The 26,927-nt window shown below is 40.6% G+C and overlaps 1 protein-coding gene across 4 annotated transcripts in view; it reads left to right on the forward strand.

Annotated features, from left to right (window-relative positions):
* Positions 1-26,482, forward strand: part of TAFA2 (TAFA chemokine like family member 2) — a 212,760-nt gene extending 186,278 nt beyond the window's left edge. For 2 of the 4 annotated variants that reach the window (XM_048501577.1, XM_048501578.1), the window contains exon 5: positions 1,940-2,041. In XM_048501577.1, coding sequence (XP_048357534.1) covers positions 1,940-2,017 — 78 coding nt within the window. In that variant the 3' untranslated portion in view covers positions 2,018-2,041. Of the gene's footprint in view, positions 1-1,939; positions 2,042-2,653; positions 2,764-19,589; positions 19,796-24,474 lie in introns of those variants that run through there. The other 2 variants (XR_007244884.1, XR_007244883.1) reach the window with 2 other exon arrangements.
* The last annotated feature ends 445 nt before the right edge of the window (positions 26,483-26,927 follow it).

The following is a 26,927-nucleotide window of genomic DNA, read 5'->3' on the forward strand; positions in this document are numbered from 1 at the left end:
GGATTTCAATTACTTCTGTGTGTAGTCTGACATAGTGGTTGTCAGACTGGTCCAGAATTTCTGTGTTTTCAAATAATATTCTGTGCCCAGATTGGTTTATCACGTGTTCTGCTATTGCTGATTTTTCTGGTTGAATTAGTCTGGTGTGCCTTTCATTTTCTTTGATTTGTGTCTGGGCACTGCATTTGGTGGTCCCTACGTAGACTTGTCCACAGCTGCATGGTACATGGTAGACTCCTGCAGAAGTTAGAGGATCCCTCTTATCCTTTGCTGAATGTAGCATTTGTTGAATTTTCTTAGTGGGTCTGTGGATTGTTTTGAGGTTTTGTTTCTTCATCAGTTTCCCTATATGATCAATGATTCCCTTGATGTATGGTAAGAAAATTTTCCCTCTGGGTGGCTGTTTATCTTCCTTCTTGTGGTTTGTTCTAGGTCTTGCAGCTCTTCTGATGTCTGTAGTGGAGTAACCATTAGCCTGTAGAGCCCAGTTTAGGTGATTCAGTTCATCTTGAAGGAGGTGGGATTCCCAGATTCTTTTTGCATGATCTATTTTATTGTTCTCTTTTTCTGTCCTGGGTGATGATTGGAGTTTTTATGTAGATATCTATGATACATTTTCTGTATACTGTGTGGTCCAATTGTTGGTTCAGTTTGCGGATGACTAAGACATCTAAAATGGTAGTTTTCCCCCATTTTCTTTTTCCATAGTAAATTGGATGCTCAGTGGATATTGTTGATATGGTCTTCAAACTTGTTTAGTTCTTCTTCTCCATGGCTCCAAATTGTGAACATGTCATCCACATAATGGAACAACATAGTAGGCTTTTTTGGTTCTGTTTCCAGGGCTTGTTTTTCAAAGTATTCCATGTAAAAATTTGCTAAGAGGACTAAGACTAGCCCATCTCTCTGTTCATAAAATTCATTATCCCGTTGGAAGTAGCTTGTAGTGAGGGCCAGGAGGGCTAAGAGGGCTACCCATGGCTACCCCATCTCTCTGTTCATAAAATTTATTATCCCATTGGAAGTTGCTTGTAATGAGGCAATGTTGGAACAGGACTGCAATGTCTTTCGGGAAATTTGGTTAATGAGTGTTATGGTGTCTGCTATAAGGACCCTGGTGAAATAGGGAAACCACATCAAAACTGATCAGTTTGTCATTGGGGCTGAGTTTAAGATTGCTGATCTTTTTCTATGAAGTGGGTTGAATCCTTAATGTAGTGTGTGGTAAATTTGATATGGCTTTGTAATTGTGCAGCGAGAAATTTTGCCAAATTGTATGTAGGGGATCCGATGGCACTCACAGTGGGTCTGAGTGGAGTCCTTGTGGATTTTTGTATGTCCATACAGTCTAGGAGGGAGAGCTTCAGATTTCCATAGATGTTGGTGTATGTTAGGATTAATTGAGATCTTAATAAAAGTTTTGGTTTTTGTGATGATTTTGTTCGTAGGGTCCTATTTCAGTTTTTTTGTATGTTGTAGGACCCAATAGTTGTCTGATTTTTTCTTTGTATTGTTCTGTTTTCATGATTACCGAGGCATTACCTTTGTCTGCTGGAACAATGTTGATTTCTGAATTGGAATTGATGTCGTTGACGGCTTTTCTTTCTTTCCTTGTTGTATTACTAGAGGGAAGTTTTGCCTTTTTCAGAATCCTTACTGTTCCCCTCTTACTTCCTCTGCTTCTTCCTCAGGGAGATGATAAATCACTGATTCAACATTAGAAATGATGTTTTCTAATGGAATTCTGGTGGTGGTAACAGCAAAGTTGCCTCCTTTTGATAAGATGGATATTTTGTCATCAGAGAGTTGTTTCTCAGTCAGATTGATGATGGTCCGTGGTGTGTCCAGTTTGGGTTTCCGCTGATGCTTTTGGCATTTGTAGAATTTTTGTTTCAGTCTTCTGGTGTGGTAAGGCATGTCCTTTTCCATTTTCCTGTAGGTGAAGTTGTCAGTTTTATCCCAGTCTTGGGCACCCATCATTTGGCTAGTGTTGATATGGAGGAATAGCAGCTCCTAGTCTATGTTTGCAAGTTCTTTGCGGGTAAAAAGAACAGAAAAGGATCACAATAAAAACTTTGGTAGATCATGCAAAAAGAATCTATGAACCCCACCTTCTTCAAGACGAACTGAATCACCTAAACTGGGCTCTACAGGCTAATGGTTACTCCACTACAGACATCAGAAGAGCTGCAAGACCAAGAACAAACCACAAGAAGGAAGATAAACAGCCACCCAGAGGGAAAATTTTCTTACCATACATCAAGGGAATCATTGATCATATAGGGAAACTGATGAAGAAACAAAACCTCAAAACAATCCACAGACCCACTAAGAAAATTCAACAAATGCTACATTCAGCAAAGGATAAGAGGGATCCTCTAACTTCTGCAGGAGTCTACCGTGTACCATGCAGCTGTGGACAGGTCTACGTAGGGACCACCAAATGCAGTGCCCAGACACAAATCAAAGAAAATGGAAGGCACACCAGACTAATTCAACCAGAAAAATCAGCAATAGCAGAACACGTGATAAACCAATCTGGGCACAGAATATTATTTGAAAACACAGAAATTCTGGACCAGTCTGACAACCACTATGTCAGACTACACACAGAAGTAATTGAAATCCACAAGCACATGGACAATTTCAACAGAAAGGAAGAAACCATGAAAATGAACACAATTTGGCTACCAATACTGAAAAACACTAGAATCAAGACAGCAACTAATGAACACCACACAGACGAGGGATGTCTCCAGGCAAGTAAGCAGTCAAAGGGCTAGTGAACACCACCCAGAATACTACCCACCACTCTAGGCAGTAAACAATCAAAGGGATCAAAAGGCCAGGCTACTAAATGCAGATGCCCTCACTAATTGATTGCTATCTTCATAGTTACTCACATGCTAAATGGGCAGATCCCACCCAACACATGCAAATCAAGCTTGCTAATTGTACCCTTTGCACTTGTTAACAGGCAAATGGTTCTTTCTCCCACCCTGGTCATTCCACAGGTATATATGCTCCACTTGCTTTACTACCACCAGATCCTCTGAAGATGCCAGCCACAGATGCAGGTGAAATGTCAGGAGAAAATGCTGCTAGAACATGGCCATACAGCCCTGAAACCACACAACACACCAAATAACACCATATTTATTTTTAGTAAAATAATAAGAAACCTTTCGCCTCTTCTGTGGCAAATTCAGCCTGTTCATATTCCAATAAAGAAATTTTTCTGCCATAATTTACCAAAATAAAAAGAAATCTAATAGTCAGTAATCTGTATACAGAAAGCAGAATCCCACTCTATTTACTTTGCCTCAAGTTCTAAATCCTTTCAGCCTTTTCCAACGAAAACCTGAACTTGTTGAATGGATGTAAGTCTATAAAATTTCTAATCTTACCCCTTCCACCTCTTCCCATTTGAAGGTAATATTCTCCTTTCTTAGAAATTTTGTTAGAAAGTGGCAGGTTTTCCTTTTATTCAGTATCCATCCTGGATTTTCTGTCAAAATCTTTTTTCCCCATTTCTATAATATCTTCTTTGTTGAGTTCTTTTTCAATATTTCATTCCATGTCTGTTTCTGTGGGATCTCTGTTTGCTTTTTATCCTTCAGCAGTTGTTGTATTCAGTCTTATTAGTCTGTCAATATCTTCTTCAAGTATATCTTCTTCCATGTCTAGATATTTAGAGAGATTAGTTATTTTCAGATCTCTTTTCATGACTTCTAGTTCTTCAATTTGTTAAATTGTTTATCAAAATTGCTCAGCTTATCTTAAAGTTTACTTAGGCTCATTCCGCACATGCAAAATAATGCACTTTCAAACTGCTTTCAGTGCTCTTTGAAGCTGTGCGGAATAGCAAAATCCACTTGCAAACAGTTGTGAAAGTGGTTTGAAAACACATTATTTTGCGTGTGCAAAAGGGGCCTTAGTCTCATTGATGTCATTGATGTCTCTTTTTTATCTCGGTCAGCATTTCCATTACCTGATATAGTTTTTCCGCATTTCCTTGTTTTCATTTTTATCTGGGATCCTGTTTTTTCTGCCCTTGAAGCGTTAGCCATTTTATGAACAATCCTGTAAGTCCACCAAAATATATCAGTTAATAGACGAGAAGGGTAGCTTCATTCACAGGCACCGTCCTGAAGGTAAAATAAAAACAAAGGCTCATTCTGCACATGCAGAATAATGCACTTTCAAACTGCTTCCAGTGCTCTTTGAAGCTGTGCAGAATAGCAAAATCCACTTGCAAACAGTTGTGAAAGTGGTTTGAAAACGCATTATTTCGCGTGTGCAGAAGGGGCCAAACAAACTTTGCTTTCATCTTTAGCTGCACATGCCTGCTGTAGGTAAACCTCTTTTCTTTCTTCAGGATGACAGATTCACCAATTTAACCTCTCTTTTCTTTTAAGTTATATCAGTTCATATACAATAAAAGAGAAAAAAGAGAAAAAAACCTTCCAGTATTTATAATGTCTTATTGCTCAGCCATGAGAGATATTGCTCTGTTGCTAGCCTTTTTGCTTTGAGTTGGGGTGCTTTCTCAGTTTATTCTCACAAGCTCAGATTTAACTTAGATTTGTCAGTGTCCCATCTTCTATCTCAAATCATAGATTCCATCTAATCATAGATTAGATCCTGTGGGACAACAGAATAAGTGTGATCAGCACATCAGAACAACAGTGGAATTATTGTCACATTTAGTATTCAGTTGTCAAATTATTTGACTTAGAATAGCTGTTGCTGATTTTAGGGGAGGACACTTCAGTAAAAGCAATCTGATTATTGCAAAAGATTGTGTTTGTGTAACATTGTCTAAAACTGAAATCCTACACACTCTTGATGAAGTCACTTAGAAGTCAGCCAAAAACTAAAAATCAAAACAAGCCTGAAGTCAAAGCCAGAAAATGAAGTAGAATTGGAGTGACACATCAGAAGGACAAACAGGTCTGTTTAGGTCTGTGCCACTTCATGAGTAATACAGAAGATTAGGAAACAGATATATGATGTTCTATGCCACACAGTATCAAGGACCAGGTGCTGAGTAAAGTATCCAGGTAAGCATGCAAGCAAAATGAACAAGCAATGGCTTTGAGGAGGAACAATCCAGAATATGTCGAACAAAATAATAAAGCTACAGTTGCTAATTGGAGGAAACTACTTTTCTGCCAGAGCAGTTCCATGGCAAAGTGGGCAGGATTCCTGCCTAGTCTGTAAGATGAGAAAATTTCTTGGCTCACAACTGGTTCATTAAAACTCTTCCATGTTATAAACAGGCAGTTGCTAAACATTAATGACTAATACAAGCGAATTGCAGTCAGATCCTCAAAAATTACTCAGAATTGAGTTGCTTATAAGTTTTATGAATTAATGTAACTTGCACATGAATTTTAGCTGACTCATGAATGACTAGGAATGAGCATCCAGAACTTCTCAAAACAAAATGCAAACCAAATCACTTCTATTAATTTATTAATATCAAATTGCTGAAAATCAGGATAGTGTGGGATTTCCAGAAATGACCATAATAACCCACATTGTAATATAATTTAGTTTGTTTCAGAAGAGATACTTGTTGAATACAAAGTTATCGAACAGCCATTATAATGTTTTATTTTAATAAACTTAAATATTTATAATATTTTTCATGTAGGTGAAGATAAATACCTGAACTAGCTGTCATTTAAATGTTATAGATATTATTGTACACATAGAAACAGAAAGAATGTCAGAGGGCTATACACTGTAGTCTCAAATGTACCTAGGACTTCGTTACCACAGAAATCTGTTTTTATTTCAGCTGGTAATAATCCATAAACTGTACTGTCAAAGGCTTTCACAGCTGGATTCAACTGGTCATTGTGGGTTTTCCAGGCTGTGTGGCCGTGATCTGGTAGATCTTGTTCCTAAGAATTTCCCCGCATCTGTGGCTGGCATCTTCAGAGGTGTATCACAGAGAGAAGTTGGTTACACACTGTGTCCAGTGTGTGCCCAGTGTGTAACAGTGGACACAATGTGTAACAGACTTCTCTCTGTGATACACCTCTGAAGATTCCAGCCACGGATGCAGGCAAAATGTTAGGAACAAGATCAACCAGACCACGGCCACACAGCCTGGAAAACTCACAACAACCAATCCATAGAATGTTTTTCAGAGAAGATTTCAATACAAGGATGGTTAAGAACATAATAAGACTCTTGCTGGAGTTCCATCTGGCCTATCATCCTGTTTCCTTCAGGGCCAACTAGTTGCCCTTAGGAGCCCTACACAACAGGATGTCAAGGCCAAAACGTATTTTGTTGTTGTCCCTCCAGCAGCTGGTATTCATAAAAGCTCTGAACAGACTGGTTATTAGCCATCATGGCTAGTTCAGTGCAGATCTGTTATCTGAGAAGATGTACTTCTATGTTCTCCTCTTTTCCTGTAAAACCTCATTGTCACTTTAAAAAATCAATCTCAATACTAAAGAAATTGCAATAAGTATGAAATGGAACAATTTTTATCGTTTCAGTACATATAATTGGCTTTATTTTTTTTGAATAGGTCATTCTCTTCAACATCTGTTCCTATGCAACATATTGTTTCTTAAAAGTGCTTAACGTTGGCATGATTGAGCCCATTGTTTTTGGACACACTCTTCACATTATTCTTTTTGGCACAGGACTACTCCTGTGAGCCACTTGTATTATAAAAAAGGGAGAAATGTAATCACATTCCCTCTCATCTAACTGCATTAGAATAATGTCCATCCCAACAATGTAGGGAACCTGCATTAGCAAATCAGAATTTATAGAGTCCAACATCTCCTAAAATATGAAAAAGTCTGGCCATTGAAATATGTAATTAATTGTTTCATTATATTTCCATATTGTTACATGAAGGTCATTTTTGACAATGCCATTGCTTTTTATTTTATATTCTTTGAGGGTACAACTAGATGAAATGGCAGGAGATCCATAATTAAATTTCCTGCAGCTTTTAATAAGCTTATCATACCTGGGGAGGGAAGCCCAAATTAGATTGAGAAAGGAATGTACGAATTTTTCTAGTTGCCATTTTCCCAATTTTAATTGCTCCCCTCTCTGGAGCTGCCATTTGCCCCACAAGGAAAAATATATCCAAATATACTCATACTCATATGGCATCTTTGTGTTTTCCACTATGAAGCAAATAGCAGTTGGAAAATGTATTTTAAAAGGGATAATATTGCTTGTGTGGAAGTTTGAGTTGTCTTAGAAATCTTTTCATTGGGTCCACCCTCTTGTTCTGCTGGCTTTATCACCTTTGCAGTGGGGCGTCCCAGAGAAGGAAGGTTTGGATTTAAAGTGGCAGTTTTCTCTTTCCCAGGGGTTCTGGTCACTGCCTTAATTTTGACTCTCTTACTGGTGGTCTCCTGCTGGAGCTTTGTGAACCCCGGGCATCCCTATGCGATTGGAGTCTCTTTCGTGGAGACAGTGACGGCAGAAATGGGTAGTGGCTGAGAAGGGGCTGAGGGAGCCGTTTTCCTGACATTATTACAAAGGACAGCTATGAGAGCGTCAGTAGGGACTCCATCAAAGTTTGTCATATCAAAACCCATATCTTTTAATGCTTTCCAAACGTAACCTCGAGACAAAGCTGTGTCTGAAGTGGGCTGAGGGGGTGCTTGCCTCTGCTCGTACGGCTGGTAGGGTGCTGAGGCACGAGAGGGAGCTTCACCATGAGGGTAGGGAACCTGATGCTGAGAGGAAACGTAGTGGGAATCATGGACTGAGCCACGAGAGTTTCCAAAAGAGCGATCTGGGTTTCTGTCCCAATAATTTCCAGGGTCTTTATAATTACGTTGTGTGTCACCTTGTCTGAAGGTGGAATGAGGGCCATTATTTGCGTACGTGACTGCCTGAATGGGCTCGGTGGAGCGGGATTCACCATTCTTTTTGGAAGGTTTAGCATGGAGGGAACCTGAGTCCCTTAAGATGTCAGCGGTCAGCCTGAGGCGTTCATAAAATTCCAACCAGGGAAGCCTGGTGGGATCGACGGGACCAAGAGCTATCTTGGTTTGGGCATTTAGGCCAGCATACACGGCTCTTTTAAAATCGTCCTGATTATAATCATACACACCGGGTGCAGTGGATGGGACACGTTGTGCCATTACAGCAAGGAATTGTTTGCGGGCACCATAGGCCAGTGGACTTTCACCTGGAGCCTGCGTTTCCAAAATGTAGAGACCCTCTAGGGTGCGATCATGCCAAATGTAGGGTGCCACTATCCTGGCCCATTGTACTATGGAGAGATTCTCTAGGTCCTGACTAATGAGAGCGTCATTAATGGCATGAATCTCAGGTCCTTTAATGCAGAGTCGGGCTAACTGGTAGACATCAGTGCCAGTAACTGAGGGGTAATTCAGAAAAACTTCCAGAAACCAGGAAATGCCTGTGGTCTGATTCAGGGGTCCTAGCCTCGCAGCAACAGCTTGTACTTCAGATTCTGACCAAGGGATCCTCTCCAAAACTTCCTTGCGCACCACAGTATTCCTAGGACCAGTGGTTTCTACCTGCCTGACTCTAATGGGGTTCAAAGGAGCTGCTTCCTCCCATTCAGGGTTCAGAGGGGAGGTTGCCATGGCATCCTCGGGAACTTCAGGTTCTATTGGGGACTCATATTCGAAGAAGTCTAAAAGACTGTCGGGGTGAATCGAGGCAACAGCAGCCTTCTGCAGAGCCAACCTTTGTTTTAAATTTGCAATTTCTGTGAGACAGGCAGAATGATCAGAGTCCTGTTTTGCTGCTTTCTTTTCTTGGGCCATAAAACGTGCCACAGTCTGGGTATCATTTAACTGCTTAGTTAGATCAGAAACTTCCTGATCACGTTCCTGGAGGAGTCGCTGGGTTTTTGTTAACTCATCCGCTGCTGCTTGATGGGTGCGGGAGGTCACAAGGAGGGTCAGATTATCTCTGTTAAGGCCTGCTATCTCATGAGCTTGAGTTTGAATCTCCTTTCCATGCTCCTTTTTAAGAGTTTCAATTTGCACATCTTTTCCCCTAATTTTCTGGTCATGGTCTTTATTAAGATTCTGAATCTCTATATCTTTTGTCTCCCTGAAGACAGAGAGCACTTTCTCATGGGTGTTATTATGGGTTTGAATTTCTGCATCTTTTATTTCTTTGAGGGCAGTCAGCTCTTTATCATGGGCCTTATTAAGGTTCTGAATTTCTCTATCTTTGGTTTCTGCGAGTGCAGAAAGCTCCTTATCATGGGCTTTTCTAAGGTCCTGAATCTCTGTATTTTTCGTCTCTCTGAGTACGGAATGCTCTTTAGCGTGGGCCTCCTGCATTGCTCTGATTTCAGTAGCATGTTGCTCATTTAATTTCTGCTGGGCAGCAGTCATAGTTTGGATGGTATTGCATACATGGTTATAATTGCTGGTGGATGCTTGCAGGGCATTGAAGAGCCCCCAAACTGCGGTGGCTGCCTTGTTTGATCGTCCCCATTTCTTGGCTTTACATAAGACAGTGAAATTCTCAAGAAAAGTCGTGAGTGGGTCAGGGCAATCGAATGCATCTGCTGCCCAAGGGTCAGGTCCTTGTTGAGCGATCCATTTATGGGCTTTAGTGCCAAAATGAAGCTCCTCTTTTAAAATGCTTTTGCCACTGTTAGAGACTGTAGTTGCAGACATATTAAAAGAGAAAAGGGTTTTTTTCCTGCTAATTTTTTTCTTCCTTACACAAACTGTGATATTATACCTGCCGCAGGGACGGACTTAGCTCTTTATTTGAAGAGGGGTCCTTATAGACAAAGAAAAGAGGACTTTGCTCTTTATTTGAAGAGGGGTCCTTTACTAGGCAGGCCAATAACACAGGTGGCTTTTAGGTTCCACTCCTTATTTTAAGAGTGTGTACCTGTTCTAGATGGACTCACACAGATAGTAAGTGAAAAACTGCCTCTTCATGTGAGAGGGATTCACTACCAGAATGTCCTGTTGCCTGAGTTACTGCCAACAGCGACATCCCTTGATGCTAGCCACACAATCAAGGATCTGTGCGCTAAAATGTGGATGCTTGTGCAAAACACTTGAGTGTAAACTTTCTTAATGGGAATGATTTTCTTTTTTCCTATCGTGGGTCTCTTTCAAGAGGCTGGTCACTTTACTGCTGGCTTTTAAGTTGCAGAGAATGTTTTAAAATATCCTAAAAGTAGTCTCCAAGCTTCCCTTGGGCTGGATAGAAATTGCTGATGTCACTTTAATGCAGACAGCAGTGAGCGGGCAAAGCAGACAGACAGCTATTAGGCACAAATCTGAGTGAGAATGCCCCTTCCTGGAGGAACAGACGCACAAAACAAGGGCTGCCTGTATGTCTGTTATGGACAGACAGCTCAGAGAACACTTTAAACACAAATGGCTGGGGTCTTAGCTAAAGACCACAGCACAGGAGCACAGGGGCCAGAGCACAGGGGCAAATGTCCTGGCTGGTCAACCACAGTCAAAACACTAGAACTGGGCAAATGCTGGGGCTGCCTTTTGCAAGCCACAGCGAAGGTTCTCAAATTTCTGAGATCTCAAGTTTTAAAGTCTCTATCTGACTCTCTGATTGCGTACCTAGCCTTTCAGGCTGAACTGAACTCTCTTATTTAGTACCTCACTAGTCAAGCAGAATTTTAAACCTTAGATTAGTACTTCGCCTTTCGGGCGGAATTCAACTATTTCTGACCTGAGTACTTCGCCTTTCGGGCGGAAAACTAACTATTTCTGACCTGAATACTTCGCCTTTCAAGTGGAATTTAACTATTTCTGAGGCCGCCTGACTCTCAAAACTAAGCAAAGCTCGTGGGTGCCTCTCTCTATTGCGTACTTCGCCTTTCGGGTGGAAAACTAACTATTTCTGACCTGAGTACTTCGCCTTTCGGGCGGAATTTAACTATTTCTGAGGCCTGCCTGACTCTCAAAACTAAGCAAAGCTCGTGGGTGCCTCTCTCTATTGCGTACTTCGCCTTTCAGGCGGAATTTACAGGCAACCACGAAATAAACAAGCACTATGGATCCTTTCTCAAAAAGGGGAGGGGAAGGGGGAACAAGCTAGCTTTAACACACAAAAAGGGTCCTTAACAGTATGATTGTCCCTGTCAAGCGAGGTCCCCCTAGGCTAAAATTATGATTTTCTACCTCCCCACGGCAGAGAGTGCCAGGTTACGACCTTAACCTCACCCACTTGCAATACAGACTGGCTCACTGCCGGAGCTAGTGGCCAGCTGTGGGCATCTTGATGAGGCAGATCAGGAGATGAAGGAAAAACCACCCCAAATTTCCCTTTTTTCGTCTCTAGACGCACACACACAGTTTAAATAAAGCTCTTGCGGAATTCCAATGCCAGAAACTTCCCTACGTCTGCTCACCAGCAAAGCTGGAAAAGCAGGTCCTGCCCCAGCACTTCTCCACCAAAACTGTTATGGCCTTAACAGGGGTAGGGGTTTTATTAAAGGGATTCTCCACCAGCTGCTAAAAATATAACAGCACACATAGGATTTTAAAAGTAGCAAAGGGGAATGAGCTCTCACGTTGGCAGCGAGAGGGGCCAGGAGGAGATCTTTTAGACTATATGATACGAGGAAGGAATTCTGACAATGGATATTCCACAGAGTAATGCAAGAGTCCAAATTGAATTTAAAAGTTTTATATAAATTTGTTTAAAAATACAAACACACAGTGAGACATAAGAGCGCATACATTCAAGTTCCTAAGATATAAAAAGGTTTTAAAGATAGATTGGATGATAGAAATGGAGGGGGGTTTTCAGGGAAATATGTTACCTAAATTCAGCTGAAGAAGATCTTGTAGAAGGCAAGGATTTCAAATGACCAGCATCTGAATCCAGGCAAAGGACGATATTGTATCTCAAACTGACCAGACCAAGGGAGGTACAGGCTAGTAAGAGCACATGTGTTGGGGTGAACTGACCTTTTATACTCTTTTGCCCAGGAAGAGGCGGGAACAAGTGAGTTTTAAGTTTCCTTTTTCTAAATTCTCTGGAATTTCCCATGCTGGGCTTGCTGGGTGAGCTAATTAGCGACTCTTCTATTGTTCTACACCTTGGGACAATGGGAGTCAATTGGTCCTAGATTAAGTCAGGAAGCACAGACTGGCTTTATGCAAAGTAACTCTGATTTTGGGCTGAGACATTAGACCGGAGAAAGGTGGGTGCTTTAGGAAAATTCATAACAATGGGAAGAGGAGATGCAGAGAAGCAATCCTTTGTTGCTAACTTGGTTTCCAGAAGAGATAGGGAAATGCAGAATCTGATACTGAGGTGGCTTTCCATATTCTTTGTCTTTAACAGTTTCTATTCAAGGTGTGGTAATCAAGCATTCTCGTGACTCAAATGAGACCTCTAGGTTATGCTGGAGTAACTCATCCATTGATTAGATTTTGTAAAGCAGACCTGTGACCTTTGGACATGCTGCTACCTACACCCATAGGAGTGCTTTTGGCAACTGGATTTTGCCAATATGATTTTAAAGCAGAAATATATATAAATAATATTCTGGGGGTCCTTTGGGTCATTACAATATCATGAGTGAGAACAGTGAACCTTTGAGGGCCTTAGCTGCCTCCCCAAATCTACTTTTAAATGTAAAGGGAAAAACAGAGAGAGAGAGCTCATGAAAGATCTCCAGATGGCAGATCCGGTTTACTCTTCAGCTGAAGAAATATAGTGGAATCCAAACATGAAAGCTGTACTTCATTCTGGAAGGACGGTAACTGCTAATTGAGAAATGTATCAGTTTTTCAGGGTCATATTAAATGGTATGTTTATGGTTCGTAAAGGGAATAATTATTTCTGAAGATTCAATAATAGGTAAAAAGTTTACCCCCATGGTATAAATTAGTTTTTTACTTATAGAAAACTAGGTAAAGGTAACCCACTGTGCAAGCACCAGGTCATTACTGACCCATGTTGACTAGGTGTATTTTGTTTATGGGATGGTTTGCTATTGTCTTCTTCAGTCATCTACACTTCAGTCATCTACACAGGAAACAGAGTCCAAGTAGAGGACACCGAGAGGTCTCAGAAGCAGCACAAGCAGCGCAGACTTCCTTAGAAGCAGTTAAGGAAGAGGTGCTGTCTGCAAGTTCTTCAAACCATCTCCAATTGTTTCCAGCATCATAAGTATTCATTATTAATTAGACTTCTTGGGAGGAGTCAGAGTCCTAAACTTTCAATATTATTAAACCATTTTTGAACTGTTACTTATTTGTCTGTGGGTCTTACATTTTGTTCTGGCCAACTGCAAGGCACCTGATTTCAGTTTGCTTTTGGAACAGAACAAGTGTTGAGGCCAGCAAGAAACTGGGGATGGGAGGTGGGGGGTGGGAGTGCACTCCTTCCCTGGCCTTGTCCCCACCTTCAATCTACAGTGGGGGAGGGGGTTGCGGGGCAGTTAGGAGGAACACTTTTCATTGGGTTTTCTGGCTTTGGAACTTATAAAGACCATTCAGAGTGAGCCTGCATGACTTCCTGTGCTTGCTACTGCTATTCATCTTGAATGCCTTCCCAGCCAACAGCCCAGTGCCAGTTCCTCTCCTCCTTGAAGCGTCAGGTCAGTCACTTTGTGTTTTTGCCTCCTTCCACACCAAGTCCACACCACTAGGTACTACCCATTTCCCCCAGAGTAGCTCAGCCATGCCCCCTCCCCTCTCTCTCTTCCCACATGCAGTAGAGAAACAATCGCAGTGCAGCTATGGGCATCCTGGTGCTGGCGGATGGGACATTAATGAGCAGTCACATTTTTGGGGCTATAGGAGCTGCCACAGCTGGAGAAGTAGGTGAGTCTTTCCAGCTGTACAGGCATAGGAGGATGGTTGGGGAGGGGATAGTACAATGACCCCATGTGTAGTGTGATTGCACCTTCCCCAACCCTCTGAGAAGCATGCATATGGTGGTGGTGGTGGTTATTGATTAACGGTGGTGTAGCTGCCACAGAGACATCTGGGGGCAAATGCCCCAGGGGCCCTCATGGGAGTCATGGGGGGAAATCACCCCCACACTTCTGAGAAGGAAGAGAGGCATGACTGGGCCTTGGCATGACATGCGCACGCCGCCTGGGCCAAGCCCGGGACAATGCCTGCGGCTGAAGGCTGGCCACTGGATAAGGAAGTGGAGCATGTGGGGAGGGGAGTGGCCAGTGGTGGGATTCAGCCAATAGCTAACTGGCTGAATCCAACCTGAAAGGATGAGCGAGGGACCTTTTTGAGCCTCCAGGCTCAGGGCATTTTTTTAAAGCAAGGGTCCATTTTAAGAAAGGGTCCCTTTCTTGGCTTTAAAAAAACAAACAAATGCAAAGGCTGGATCACCCCTCTCTCTCTGAGAGGGACCCTCTCAGAGTGGCACTCCAGCCTCCTCTACCTATGAATCACAGGATCTATGGGCAGAACAAGCACTCCCAGCCTCCCCCCCATTCCCATCAAGCTTTCTCTGCCCATGAATCACAGGATCCATGGGCAGAGCAGGCTCACCCAACCTCCCCCCATCCCCAGCACGCCTTCCTGCCCATGGATCACAGGATCCATGCACAGAGCAAGCTCTCCCAGCCTCCCCTCATCTCCAGCATGCCTCCCTGCCCATGGATCACAGGATCCATAGGCGGAGCAAACTCTCCCAGCCTCCCCCACATTCCCAGCATGCGTCCCTGCCCATGGATCGCAGGACCATTGCTTTGTTCAGATTTGTAAACTGGGGCATGTTCTATAAGGTGATGCTGACTTTGAAATGACCTGGTGCAAAAAAATTGTTGTTTGGTTTTGGTGAGGGAGAGCAATCACCTACACAGGGGTCGGGGGGCACAAAACTCAGATTTTGCCCCAGAGTCCATTTTTCCCAGCTACACCTCTGTTGATTAATAGTGAAGCCGTGCCAGGACGAGATCATGTAGAACTATGTTACTTTGCTTCAGCCTTATAAATGCAATCTAGACTATTTAATCCTAAAACATTTTCTGTTATTCGGGGGTGAGGCAAGTTTTAAATAGTGATAAGGCCTTTTCTTAAGTGTCTCCATGTCATTGAAATCCTCATCTCAGGGATGTTTGCCTGCCGCATTATTTAGTTACTATGCAACATCATTTTTACTTCATTTCCTTCTGAATTCTACCCCAAACCCTAATTTCTTTTGTCTAGCTTACTTACCATAAATCTTTTGTTTGTTTGCTGTGGTTAGATTGCCTTGTGAAGTTCTTTCTGTTTCGGTTATTTAACTATATTCTTGGATAAATACTTTTTTCACTTCTTTGGCACAGAAAACATTGCTACTTCCAACACAACGACCTGCTAACACTTAATGCCAATCCTAGAGCAAATGGTACATGAGCAAAAGACTATCTCTGACACACACACACACACTTCTACAGTAATGCATATTTGAATACTTTCTTTTTATGGCTTTTATAGCCAGTTTCGTGGCTGTGATACATCATTTACTTCAAAAGAATCCTGCCCTTCAGCATTCATCTCAGTCATCTTTAGTGAAGCAAATAGCTTCTCATCAGCTTGAATTGTCACCATGTGTTGTTTTTGGAAAACCTGGTGCTTTAGTAGGCTTTGCAAGGTGCCTGTAGACTTCAGTAACTTTAGAAGGGTTTCAGTCTGTATAGGATTGCCCTATTAATTTCCCCTCTTTTTACACACTTGCCAGAAGAAAGAAGAAAAGGGAAAGAAGGCTCTGCAATTGGTATATGAGCCTGCGCTTAAGAGGTCAACAAGCTAAGGAACAGGCTTCAAAATGATCTTGTAGCTTCCTTCCTACTTCCTCTGTTGAACAGAGACTGGATAAAATTATGTTTGTGCAGTTCACTTAATATTTCCATAACTTAATGTATGGGAGGGAAGGCGGCGTGGAATAGCCTGATTTCATCAGATCTCAGAAGCTAAGCAGGGTCGGTACTTGGAAGGGAGGTCACCAAGAAAGACTGCAGAGGAAGGCAGTGGCAAACTTACCCTGCTCACTTGCATTGAAAGCCCCTGCTAGGGTTGCCATGAGGCAGCTCTGACTTGATACCACTTTACACACACAAGTAAAGTTTGAACCTTTTAAACTTTTAAACTTTTAAAATGGAAAATCTCAGCAAGAGGCCTCATGTTGTTTTCATATGAACCTGCCTAGCAGCTATGATTATCTTATTTCTGTGTGCCCCATCTGTGGAGAGGACACTTTGACTGTGGTCTGTTTTCTTCATAGCTGTTCACTTGGTATTTCCTGAGGAAGGGCTCTGGATGTGGCACTGGGGAAGCAGAGTCCTGGCCAGGAGGGACACAAGGGGTTTTCTTGGAAGGTGCAATTTCAGTGATTGCCCTGGGCACCATTTTCTGCAGCTATGCCCCTGCTGTCAAAAGGAGAAAAGGAGGGAAAGTTGGAAACAGGGAGAAAGATTAAGATAGGTTGACTGGGAGTTGGGAAGGACAAAGAAGAAATGGGATATAGGGGCTTTCGGGGAAAGGAAAGAACAAATAAGTGAAAAAGGGGAAAACAATATGCCCCACAAAAGTTCTTGCAAATTCATTGCTTTCTTTCTTACAATAAGCATTGTTGCTCTGTGGCTAAAGTTAATCTGAAATTTATTTGGGATTACATTGGCCACAATCTGAAAGTCACATGAATAGGATTCTTTTAATTGGTTATGGAGCTCAAAAATTGTGAACATAATCTCTTCCATTTCTGACAATTGCAGAGAACAAAATTTTGCCAGAGTTCGTTGAAATTAATGTATTCAGAGAAGACAGAAATAAGGGCAAGAGAAAAGAAATCCTATCCCCTTAGCTTGCACCTGTTTCCTCCTCTCTTGTGTGATGTAGAAATAGGAAACCTAATAACGTCCTTGCTTGCTTAACTCTGATAATTTTTTTCCTAGCTAGTGTTACAGGTAGGCATTCAGTTCCTAAATGATAAACACAATATCTACTTATTGGTACCATAATTAAGGAGCAAAATATTGTTGAAGTGTGTATGTGTCTGTATGCAAAATAATGTGGACGCAATCCTTAGCTGAACTGAATATGAGTTGTGTATGCCGATTGCAATATGAAGGTAATATGTACGCAACCCCTAGATAGTCGTACAGTCTTTACTCCCCTCTTATTTCAAATAAAAATAATATAATCACTATGGTCAAATGCACTAAAAGTCAATTTTCATTAGGACAGGATCCATTACTAACTATTTATGAATTGTGCCATAGTTTCTTGTATTTATTTATTTAACAGTTTGGATCCCACATTTCCAGAGTTTCAAGGTGACTTATAACATCATGAAAAATAATTCAGTACACAAATGATGACTACCAGAGGGCACACAAATGGTGGCAAAAGAGAAGCGAGTTAGCTGTAAGGGAGGCAAAAAAAAGATTATGAGGAATGCATGGCTGCGAACATCAAGACCAGCAACAAACAGTTGTTCAAGTACATCAAAAGTAGGAAGCCAGCTAGAGAAGCGGTAGGCCCGTGAGATGACAAAGGAACAAAAGGTGTGCTAAAAGATGACAGGGAGATTGCAAAGAAGCTGAATGAATTCTTTGCAACTGCCTTCACTCAAGAAGAGGTGAGGAAAAAATCCTGCACCTGAACCAAGTTTCTTAGGAGGCGAATCCGAGGAACTAGTGGAGATAGTGGTAGACAAGGAAGAAGTTCTGGCAGCCATTGATAAACTAAATGCTAAGTCCCCTGGCCCAGATTGCATTCATCCAAGAGTTCTTATAGAGCTCAGGCATGAAATTGCTGATCTTCTCACTTTAATATGCAACTTATCCCTGAAATCAGCCTCCATTCCTGAAGACTGGAAGATGGCCAATGTCACACCAATCTTTAAGAAAGGGTCTAGGGGGGACCCAGGAAATTAGAGGCCAGTCAGTTTGACATCTGTTCCTGGTAAATTAGTAGAATCTATCATTAAATATAAAATTATAAAGCATGTAGAAAAGCAAGACCTGCTGAGGAAGAGTCAGCATGGCTTTTGCAGAGGCAAGTCCTGTCTTACAAACTTACTAGATGTGGATAAGGGGGAACTAGTGAACATTGTCTACTTGGATTTCCAAAAGGCTTTTGACAAAGTTCCTCACCAGAGACTATTGAGAAAACTCAGCAATCAAGGAATAAGTGGGGAAGTCCTCCTATGGATTTAAAACTGGTTGAGAAACAGGAAGCAAAGAGTGGGTGTAAATGGGAAATTCTCGCAGTGGTGAGATGTAGGGAGTGGTGTCCCCCAATGATCCGTTTTGGGACCGGTGCTCTTTAACCAATTCATAAATGACCTGGAAGTAGGGGTGGGTAGTGTGGTGGCCAGGTTTGCAGATGATACCAAATTATGTAGCGTGGTGGGAACTGCAAAGGATTGCGAAGAGCTCCAAGCGGACCTTGATAAATTAGGTGAGTGGGCTAAGAAATGGCAAATGCAGTTCAATGTAGCAAACTCCATGCTGGGGATAATTAGGAAAGGAATTGATAATAAAACTGCAAAGATTGTCATGCCCTTATATAAAGCAGTGGTGTGACCACACTTGGAGTACCGTGTTCGGTTCTGGTCGCCACATCTCAAAAAGGATATCAAAGAGATAGAAAAATTGCAGAGAAGGGCAACGAGGATGATTGAGGGACTGGAGCACCTTCCTTATGAGGGGAGAGGCTGCAGTGTTTGGGACTCTTTAGTTTGGAAAGGAGACGTTTGAGCGGGGGATATGGTTGAAGTCTATAAAATTATGCATGGGTAGAAAATGTTGACAGAGAGAAATGTTTCTCTCTTTCTCACAATACTAGAACCAGAGGGCATACATTGAAAATGTTGGGCAGAAGAATTAGGACAAAATAAAGGAAACATTTTTTCACACAACGTGTGATTGGTGTTTGGAATATGCTGCCACAGGAGGTGGTGATGGCCACTAACCTGGATAGCTTTAAAAGGGGCTTGGACAGAGTTATGAAGGAGAAGTTGAGGTATGACTACCAATCTTGATCCTCCTTGATCTGAGATTGCAAATTCCTTTGCAGACCCGGTGCTTGGGAGCAGCAGCAGCAGAAGGCCATTGCTTTCACATCCAGCATGTGCGCTCCCAAAGGCACCTGGTGGGCCACTGTGAGTAGCAGAGTGCTGGACTAGATGGACTCTGGTCTGATCCAGCTGGCTTGTTCTTATGTTCTTAAATGCACTATACAGTGGAATGGATAAAGACATAGCAAACAAGCGCTTCACTAGCAAATGAAGAAGTAATCAAATGCTTGCTGAAACAATATAGAAAAAGTAATTTTCATTTTCCTGCTTTCCAATTTTAAATACAATTGTTGTCTGTACAACCTTTTGGTTGGTCTGTGATAAAAACTGAAACGTTGGTGTACTTCAGTTTAGTGAATGTTCTGCTACAAGATGATTATATTAATGCTCACTACAGTTCCTTACTGGAAAAATCTTTCTGTATTTTGAGTTTTAATAATAAATACTAAATTTATTTAGGACAATTAAAGGCAATGTGTATCTTTTCTGTAAGCAAAAAAGTTCTGCCACTAATTCCACTTTTGTTTTATATGGTTCAGCCTTAACAGTGTAGTATTTGACATGTGTTTGTTTCTTAGGCAAACGTGTAAAACCATTCAAGGAAAGGAGATTTCTGCTGTGCCTGATGTCAATTTTGATTATTCCACACACATACAATATTCTGGCTCCACGTTTGGGGCAATAGTGATGAATCCTAGTCTTGGTCGGATGCTCAGGAAGGGTCAGAAGGTTCGTTGAGGAATAGAGATGTTCCAGCCTCGCTTTAATACTCAAAGAGCAGCAGGTGTGTACAATTTTTTTTCCATAGTTGTAGCAGAGTTTGATGTATCTTGATTTTTTCTGACAGTTACATACACAGAGCATCATGTAATTTTGCAGATTTTGTAGATTCAAACTGTACGCTGGCAAAGTAGCCCTCTGTGGTGTGATCTATGCTCTGTAATAGTCATATGTATATTTTAATGTGATTGTTGCAGGCACCAGTTAGATGTTTCTCATAACAAGAACAATCTCAAAAGTGCAAAAGTACATCTAAAATATGTAAATATCTAAAATATGTAAATATCAGCAGTGGCGTAGGAGGTTAAGAGCTCATGTATCTAATCTGGAGGTTTGATTCTCCGCTCTGCCGCCTGAGCTGTGGAGGCTTATCTGGGGAATTCAGATTAGCCTGTGCACTCCCACACACGCCAGCTGGGTGACCTTGGGCTAGTCACAGCTTCTTGGAGCTCTCTCAGCCCCACCTACCTCACAGGGTGTTTGTTGTGAGTGGGAAGGGCAAGGAGATTGTAAGCCCCTTTGAGTCTCCTACGGGAGAGAAAGGGGGGATATAAATCCAAACTCCTCTTCCAAACTCTCTTCTATATTTCCAGTAAAATGGAAAGCATGATTAACAGTGCCAGCACTACCATTTTAGACCTATCTATTTGTCAATCTATAGACATTTGGTACCTCAAAATAAAAATGTGCTTCCATCCATGATCCCCTGACTGAAACCTTGGCCCTTTCCGGACGGGCCATTTACAGCAGCCCAGGGACGGCAAAAACGCTGTCCCTGGGCAGCTGTTTGCACATTGCAGCAGTGCCGTCCTGTGCGGCCCTGAGCAGTGTGAAGGCGCCACTTTCTACCTCCCTTCCCGAGGGAGGTTTTTGGAAAGCGCCACCTTCCCATTGGCACAGTGCAAACCGTACCACGCTGAAGGCGCCGCTTTCCCGACCCCTCCCCACTTACCTCGTCCTCCAGCATCGGTCTGGAGAGCTGCTGAGACCCGCCCACGCTGCCCTCCGACCCCTGGAGGTCAGAGGGCAGCATGGGCAGTTCCCTGCAGCCCTCCAGACCGACACTGGAGGACGAGGTGAGTGGGGGGGGGACGCAGAAGAGGCGGCTCTGTGTGGAGCTGCCTCTTCAGTGCTGGCCTCTGCGGGGGCCGCTCGCACGCTCCTGTGTGAACGGCCCCCTCCCCTCCACCAGCATAATTTCTGCTGGTGGAGAGGCGCCCTTTCCGCTGTTCAGAAAGGGCCCTTACTTTCTCCGGACAGGAGTTACACCTGGTCATGGAGCCTTCCCTGGACACTTAGATACAACAAGGTCTCATCCTTCCCTCCTGGCTGTCTATATTGTGTTAGGTTTCCCTCCAGCTCTTTTAAGAAATCCACCCAGCAATTGAATGTTGATTCTTCATCTGATTCTTTCACATCTACATTGGCTTTCATTGTTGCTTGCTTCAGAAGCAGCAGCAGTTTTGTCCAACTGCAGTGGTTATTTGATAGATATATCCTCCAAAAGCCCTTCCAAGTTATTTCTGCAGTAAATGAAGCAATCCAAGCAAACATATACTTATCCAACTTTATCTGAGGTGTAAAACCCTTTCAGATCTAATTATGAATTGTTGTTTTAATATAAAACTAGTAAGTTCACAAGCAATTAGGCTTGGCTCACAGCAGCAATTCACCAATTTAAATGAAAAAAGTCTTGAAACAGTACAGTAATTATTCCATAATTGTTCATCAAGTACACAGAAAATGAAGAGAGTCTGATTCTTTTTATTTATAATGCAGCAACCTGTGTGAAAAAGACATTAGCACATAAGGATCAATTTTCTTGCCAAGTATGAACAAATTAATTCAAATAAATATTTAGGGTGTTATAGCCATTTTTCCATCTGTTGTGCTGAGCAACAGCAAAAGTTAATTTCAGATGTATTAATAATTAATTGAAAAGTGGATTGGAATTGATTGGAACACATTTGGACTGTTTCTATTCTCCTAGGATTTTTAAGAACAGCACGGTTGCAATCCTACTCTCTCTGTATGTGTTTTTTAAAAAGCTATTGGCACAGGACCTTACCTTCCAGCTGCCTTGCTGAAAACCTTGCATGCTATCCAAATACAAAACCTTCCTGTAAATAACACAGATGAATATTATCTAAAATTTAATTGCATTTTTATGAAATTGACTTCCACATTTCAGTCTGTGCTCTGTTTAATGTGCAAGTGGATAGATGCCACTAACACTAATGGCTGATGTGTGCCAGTGCCACCCTTATATTAGGATTTATGTTCCCAGCTAGTAGCAAATGTGGGCTCTTCCAAGTGTTACTCAGAAAAACAACATGTGACCTACCAGAATAAAATTAAGACAGAAAAAGGACAGGTGGAGCAGCAGGAGTTCTGGCAACTGAAACCCATTAGGAATGAATGAAACAACAATAATAATGACAATGATGATAATAACAATAAGCAAACGGAAATAAAATAATCTAGCAGTGCATGAAATCATCCCTTGCATAAACAGAGAATGTAATTATATATGTTTGTGCGCCATGTATTGCACTGTGCAGCTGCAGAACAATTATCTGGGTGGCACGTGCTTGTTATTTGGCAGACATTCATTTATGACTCACACTATGCCCTGTATCCTTAACTTTACAAGGCAGTTACCACGACTTATGGACTTTTTCAAAATCATAATATACAATGGGTTAGATCCACCAACTTCTCTGCTTTAGAAAAAAGGAGTAGTGGTTCTCACTTCGATGCCAAAAAGGTATACTGGCAATATTGGGATATATATAGTCAAAAGTCATGTGAAAGGGGAGTCACAACAAGGGGGGAAATTAGGTGAGATTGAGTGAAAAAAGATGGCTTGGATTCAGCTTTTTGATCCTTCACTTCCACATTATATGACAGAGAAGGGAAACTTCTTATCCAGTCCTGAAAGCAGGAACTGTCTCTTTCCTTTTGGCTCAACAGGAGAGAAAGTTGCCATGTGAACATCAGGAGTAGGAAGAGATGCTAACCACCTACTGGCTGTGTTAAACTATTATCATAACTGTAATGCTATAGCTAACCTAATTCCCATTTACCTTCCAGGGGCTCAGGACACTGTATGTAGATTTTGCCTGCTCCATTTGTAGTGCATTTCATCTTATTCCACATTTAGTGTTACATGAGTAATTCAGAAAACATGGAGTTACTTAATTTCTGCAGACAGACAGCACTTTCTGTTCCCATTCAATGAGACAAAATCCGAGGCCTTATCTAAAATAAGTTCTTCAGGAATTCCAAATCTCGTTGCTTATTTCAAGAACCATGACAAAAACCCTTTGTATGGCCAAGAGCTATAGGCTAACAATGTCTGTTCCTCCCACATGATCTTGCTGCTGCTGCTTTTCTTTACCTATCTACATGTCTACATTATTATAGATCAGTGGTTCTCAACCTTCCTAATGCCGCAACCCTTTAATACAGTTCCTCATGTTCTGGTGACCCCCAACCCTAACATTTATCCATTTTACAGATGGAGAACACTGATGCAGAGAGTCTTAGGTGACCCCTGTGAAAGGGACGTTCGACCCCCAGGTTGAGAACCACTGTTATAGATGGGCTGGATCTCCAAATATAGCAGCATTCCCATTCTGCAGAACTGATAAGTGTTATATGCAGATGTTTTGCTGAGGACAATGAAATGGTTCACTGTTAGACCCCTTCAAATCTGATATATCCTTTGATAAACCACTATCACAGCCAGGGCATTGGGTCAGTGCTCTGAAGAATGGATAGCATCATCTGATAAAAATCTTATTTTGGAAAGTAAGAGGATTATTAATAGTTTCCATGGACACAGCAGAAATAGTCCTTAAAAGCGATTTTTGTTTGATATGACAGATTTTGTTCCTTTTCATGTTTTAAGTCCAAATCAGGTATAGGAAAAAGTTAATTTCTGTGAAATATTCTGTCGAGAATTCTTTCTCTGTGATCTTTTTGTTTTTAATGTAAGAGTGGATGACAGTGCTGCAGTGAAGTTTTGAGAGTTGCTGTGTCTACAAAGGGGTGGAGGATGAATATATTTTACATATACAGATGTGTTTTCTTCTCCAACAAGCCTTTCTCTATCTTCTCCCAAAGATTTTTGCTTTCTGGATTGAGAGTAAAATATGACATCTAAATTATCATGATTTTCCCTACTAATTAGTGTGATTTGCCAATTGATTTTTTTTATTCTATGCATCTTCATTAAAAATAAGTCTTAAAGATATTTTTCAGATGGACTTCTATAATTCTAGGGAGAAATATTCCAAACAAACATACTAGAATTTTTCAATAAGCGGACCCTAATTTTCAGTTTACCAGAATCTACCATAAATGGTATAATCAAATGGAAATCAGTAATTTTACAATGTCAGGAAATGAGAAAACAGGACATCTTCAACAACTGAGATGCTTTACTTATTCCTGTCTATTTCCTGTTTTCAGTTTAAGCTCAGTTGGGAAATTAATCACACAATTAATTTTGGAATATTCAGATCTAAATGCTTAGATCTAAATGCTTGGAATATACAGTCTTATTGCTCTATCCTTTCTTTCTTACATAGTGGCTTAGAAAACACGTTTATACATTATAAATGGAATGCTTAACACATCTAAATTTGACCTTGTCTTTTTATATTTTTATCTTTACAGGTAACTTGATAGCAAAAGACAAATCAAATCAAACTCATGACTTATAACATCAAATAAAGTCACATAGGATGTTTTAATATTCAAGTATGATCAATGAAGTTATTTTTGCAACTACTGGGCCATATAAATTATTTCAATGAGAACATGAGCGGCAATAAATAGCCACCTGATTTCAATGATTTCAATGGACTGAATTGTGTACATTTGTAAAAATACCACAAACATAAATGGATTATATGGCAAAGGAGGTCAAGAGATGATGCTGAAGAGACACCGAAGAAGCAGTAATCTGTTGGATCCTGGCTTGAGACTTGTGACAATTCATCTCTACAAAAGCAGTCTTTGAACTGTTCTGATACTTTTCCTCCAGAACTTTACCAATGTTCCATATCTGTTGGGATTGCATCCTAATTTAATCAAGTTACTGTTCCAGAAATTCTTTTCTGATACAGCAGTCTTTTGATTTGTATTCTAATCCTGATAATATAGGATTACATATTTCTACATACTGAAATTGCTTTTCTTATAGGAATGGAAATATATATCCATTGTTAAGCATTATTGTTGACAAGAAGTAATTATCTGAATACGTCACTCATATACGAATGTTCCATTAGTCGGACATGTTTCCCTAAGACTAACCAGCTACTGCAACTCCTTTCTGATAAATAAAGGATGGTCAAAAGCCAATTATCATTTTCCCTCCCTGCTATTTTAAAATATCAGTTTTGTATAATTTCAAGAAGATTTCCTTGTATACACTTTTATTTGTTAAGAATAGGTCCTACAAAGAAAATAAATATTACATGACAGTAACTAGTCCCTTTATGAAGATAGACAGGGATGCATGTTTTTTTCTGAGATGTAATGGTAGTCATACAGAATGGTAGTCATACAGATGTGTCTTTTATGGTACTGTAAAAATATCTTGCTTGAAAAAAATATTACTATCTGGATGCTTAAATAGGTGTCTGCTCAATTCTGTTTCTTTATAGAGAAAATTTGGTTCAAATTTGAAATCCATTGATATTTTCCTTGGCTACTTCCTTTGGAATTTCCACTCTATAATCATTTTGTTAAACCAATCATTCTTTATCTTCTATTTTGGTATTTATTTTTAATCTTGATGATCTGCTGTTTCATTAACAAAATATTTAATGTTTAAATGCCTTAAGCAATTGTAAATCTTTTTTCTAAGTTATTACAGAATGTATAATTTTTATATGCCATTTAATATATATCATGTGATCTTGAAATTTAGGATAAAGAGCAGACTTTCTTTTGGCACTTCACACAGATACTACAAAAGCAAGCTGGTTTTAGAAAAGGTAAAAAGAGAGATCTATACTGCATTTCAGAAGTTCACCCAGTGAAAATAATTGGATTGACAACATAAAGTTACTTCTAACTACTGTTACTGGTGGGAGAGAAACTCTTCCCATTGTTAGAATCCACTGACAACTATTCCCATTGTTACAACTCATTGTAACAGTGGCAAAGTCTAATTAGAAATAAATTGGGTTCCATGATGAATGAACAGCCCAGGGTACTATTCCCTGTCACATCAAACAACATTGTCTCATGATTTCATTACATTTGTTGTATTATGGCATTAAAAATCAGTTTGAGGAGTTAACCGTATCATCCTGCCACACAATAATCCAAAATTTTACAAGGAAATGTATTACTTTAATTAGGAGGAATTAGATGTAGCACCAGTTACGTTCCTTAGTATTTTAAAAGGGTTAATATTGTATCTGGTCAGCTTTAAAAGGGATGTGTAGTGGAAAACCACAGCATTTGACACTTTGCCTGGAATAGTACAAAGTATTAATGTGTAATTTTGTAGAACTTATGAGTTTGGCATAAGTTTAGCCAAAATTCTATGACATGCTTCTCATCATTTGTTTCTTTTGTGTTTATTCTTAACCAACACTAAAATGCTGTATTATTTACAAGTGTAAGACATGCATATTCATAGGTGAAAATAAATGGATTTTTAAATATATTAAACTGAGAATCTATTGGGTTAAGAATTTGACCACTGCTAACCAGTGAATAAAATTATGGTATAAATATAATTTATTTTAATATGCATGTGCACTTGAAACAGGTTTTCTGTTTACCCTTTATATAAAGGAAGGATGTTTCAGAATTAATGGATTCCCGCCTAGGGTGAAGGTCCATCCTTCAGCAGGTTGCTATTTTTTTCTAGATTATAATTTCTAAAAATGGAGATGGAGATTTTGACAGCTAGATCATTCCAATCTTTTTAGGCTCTTCTTCAGCTCTGAATAAGGTAAAGGATTATATTCAGAGCCAACTGCACTGTTCAATAAAATTATTTGAGGATTATTGTTTGCTATCTCCAAGCCTATGATTCATCTACCTCCTTATAAATATTCTGTCCAGTTGAGATTTGTCCTGGGTACCTGTACTACATGAGATGAAAA

This window comes from Sphaerodactylus townsendi, linkage group LG06 (assembly GCF_021028975.2).
Source record: "Sphaerodactylus townsendi isolate TG3544 linkage group LG06, MPM_Stown_v2.3, whole genome shotgun sequence".
Classification (NCBI taxonomy): domain Eukaryota; kingdom Metazoa; phylum Chordata; class Lepidosauria; order Squamata; family Sphaerodactylidae; genus Sphaerodactylus; species Sphaerodactylus townsendi.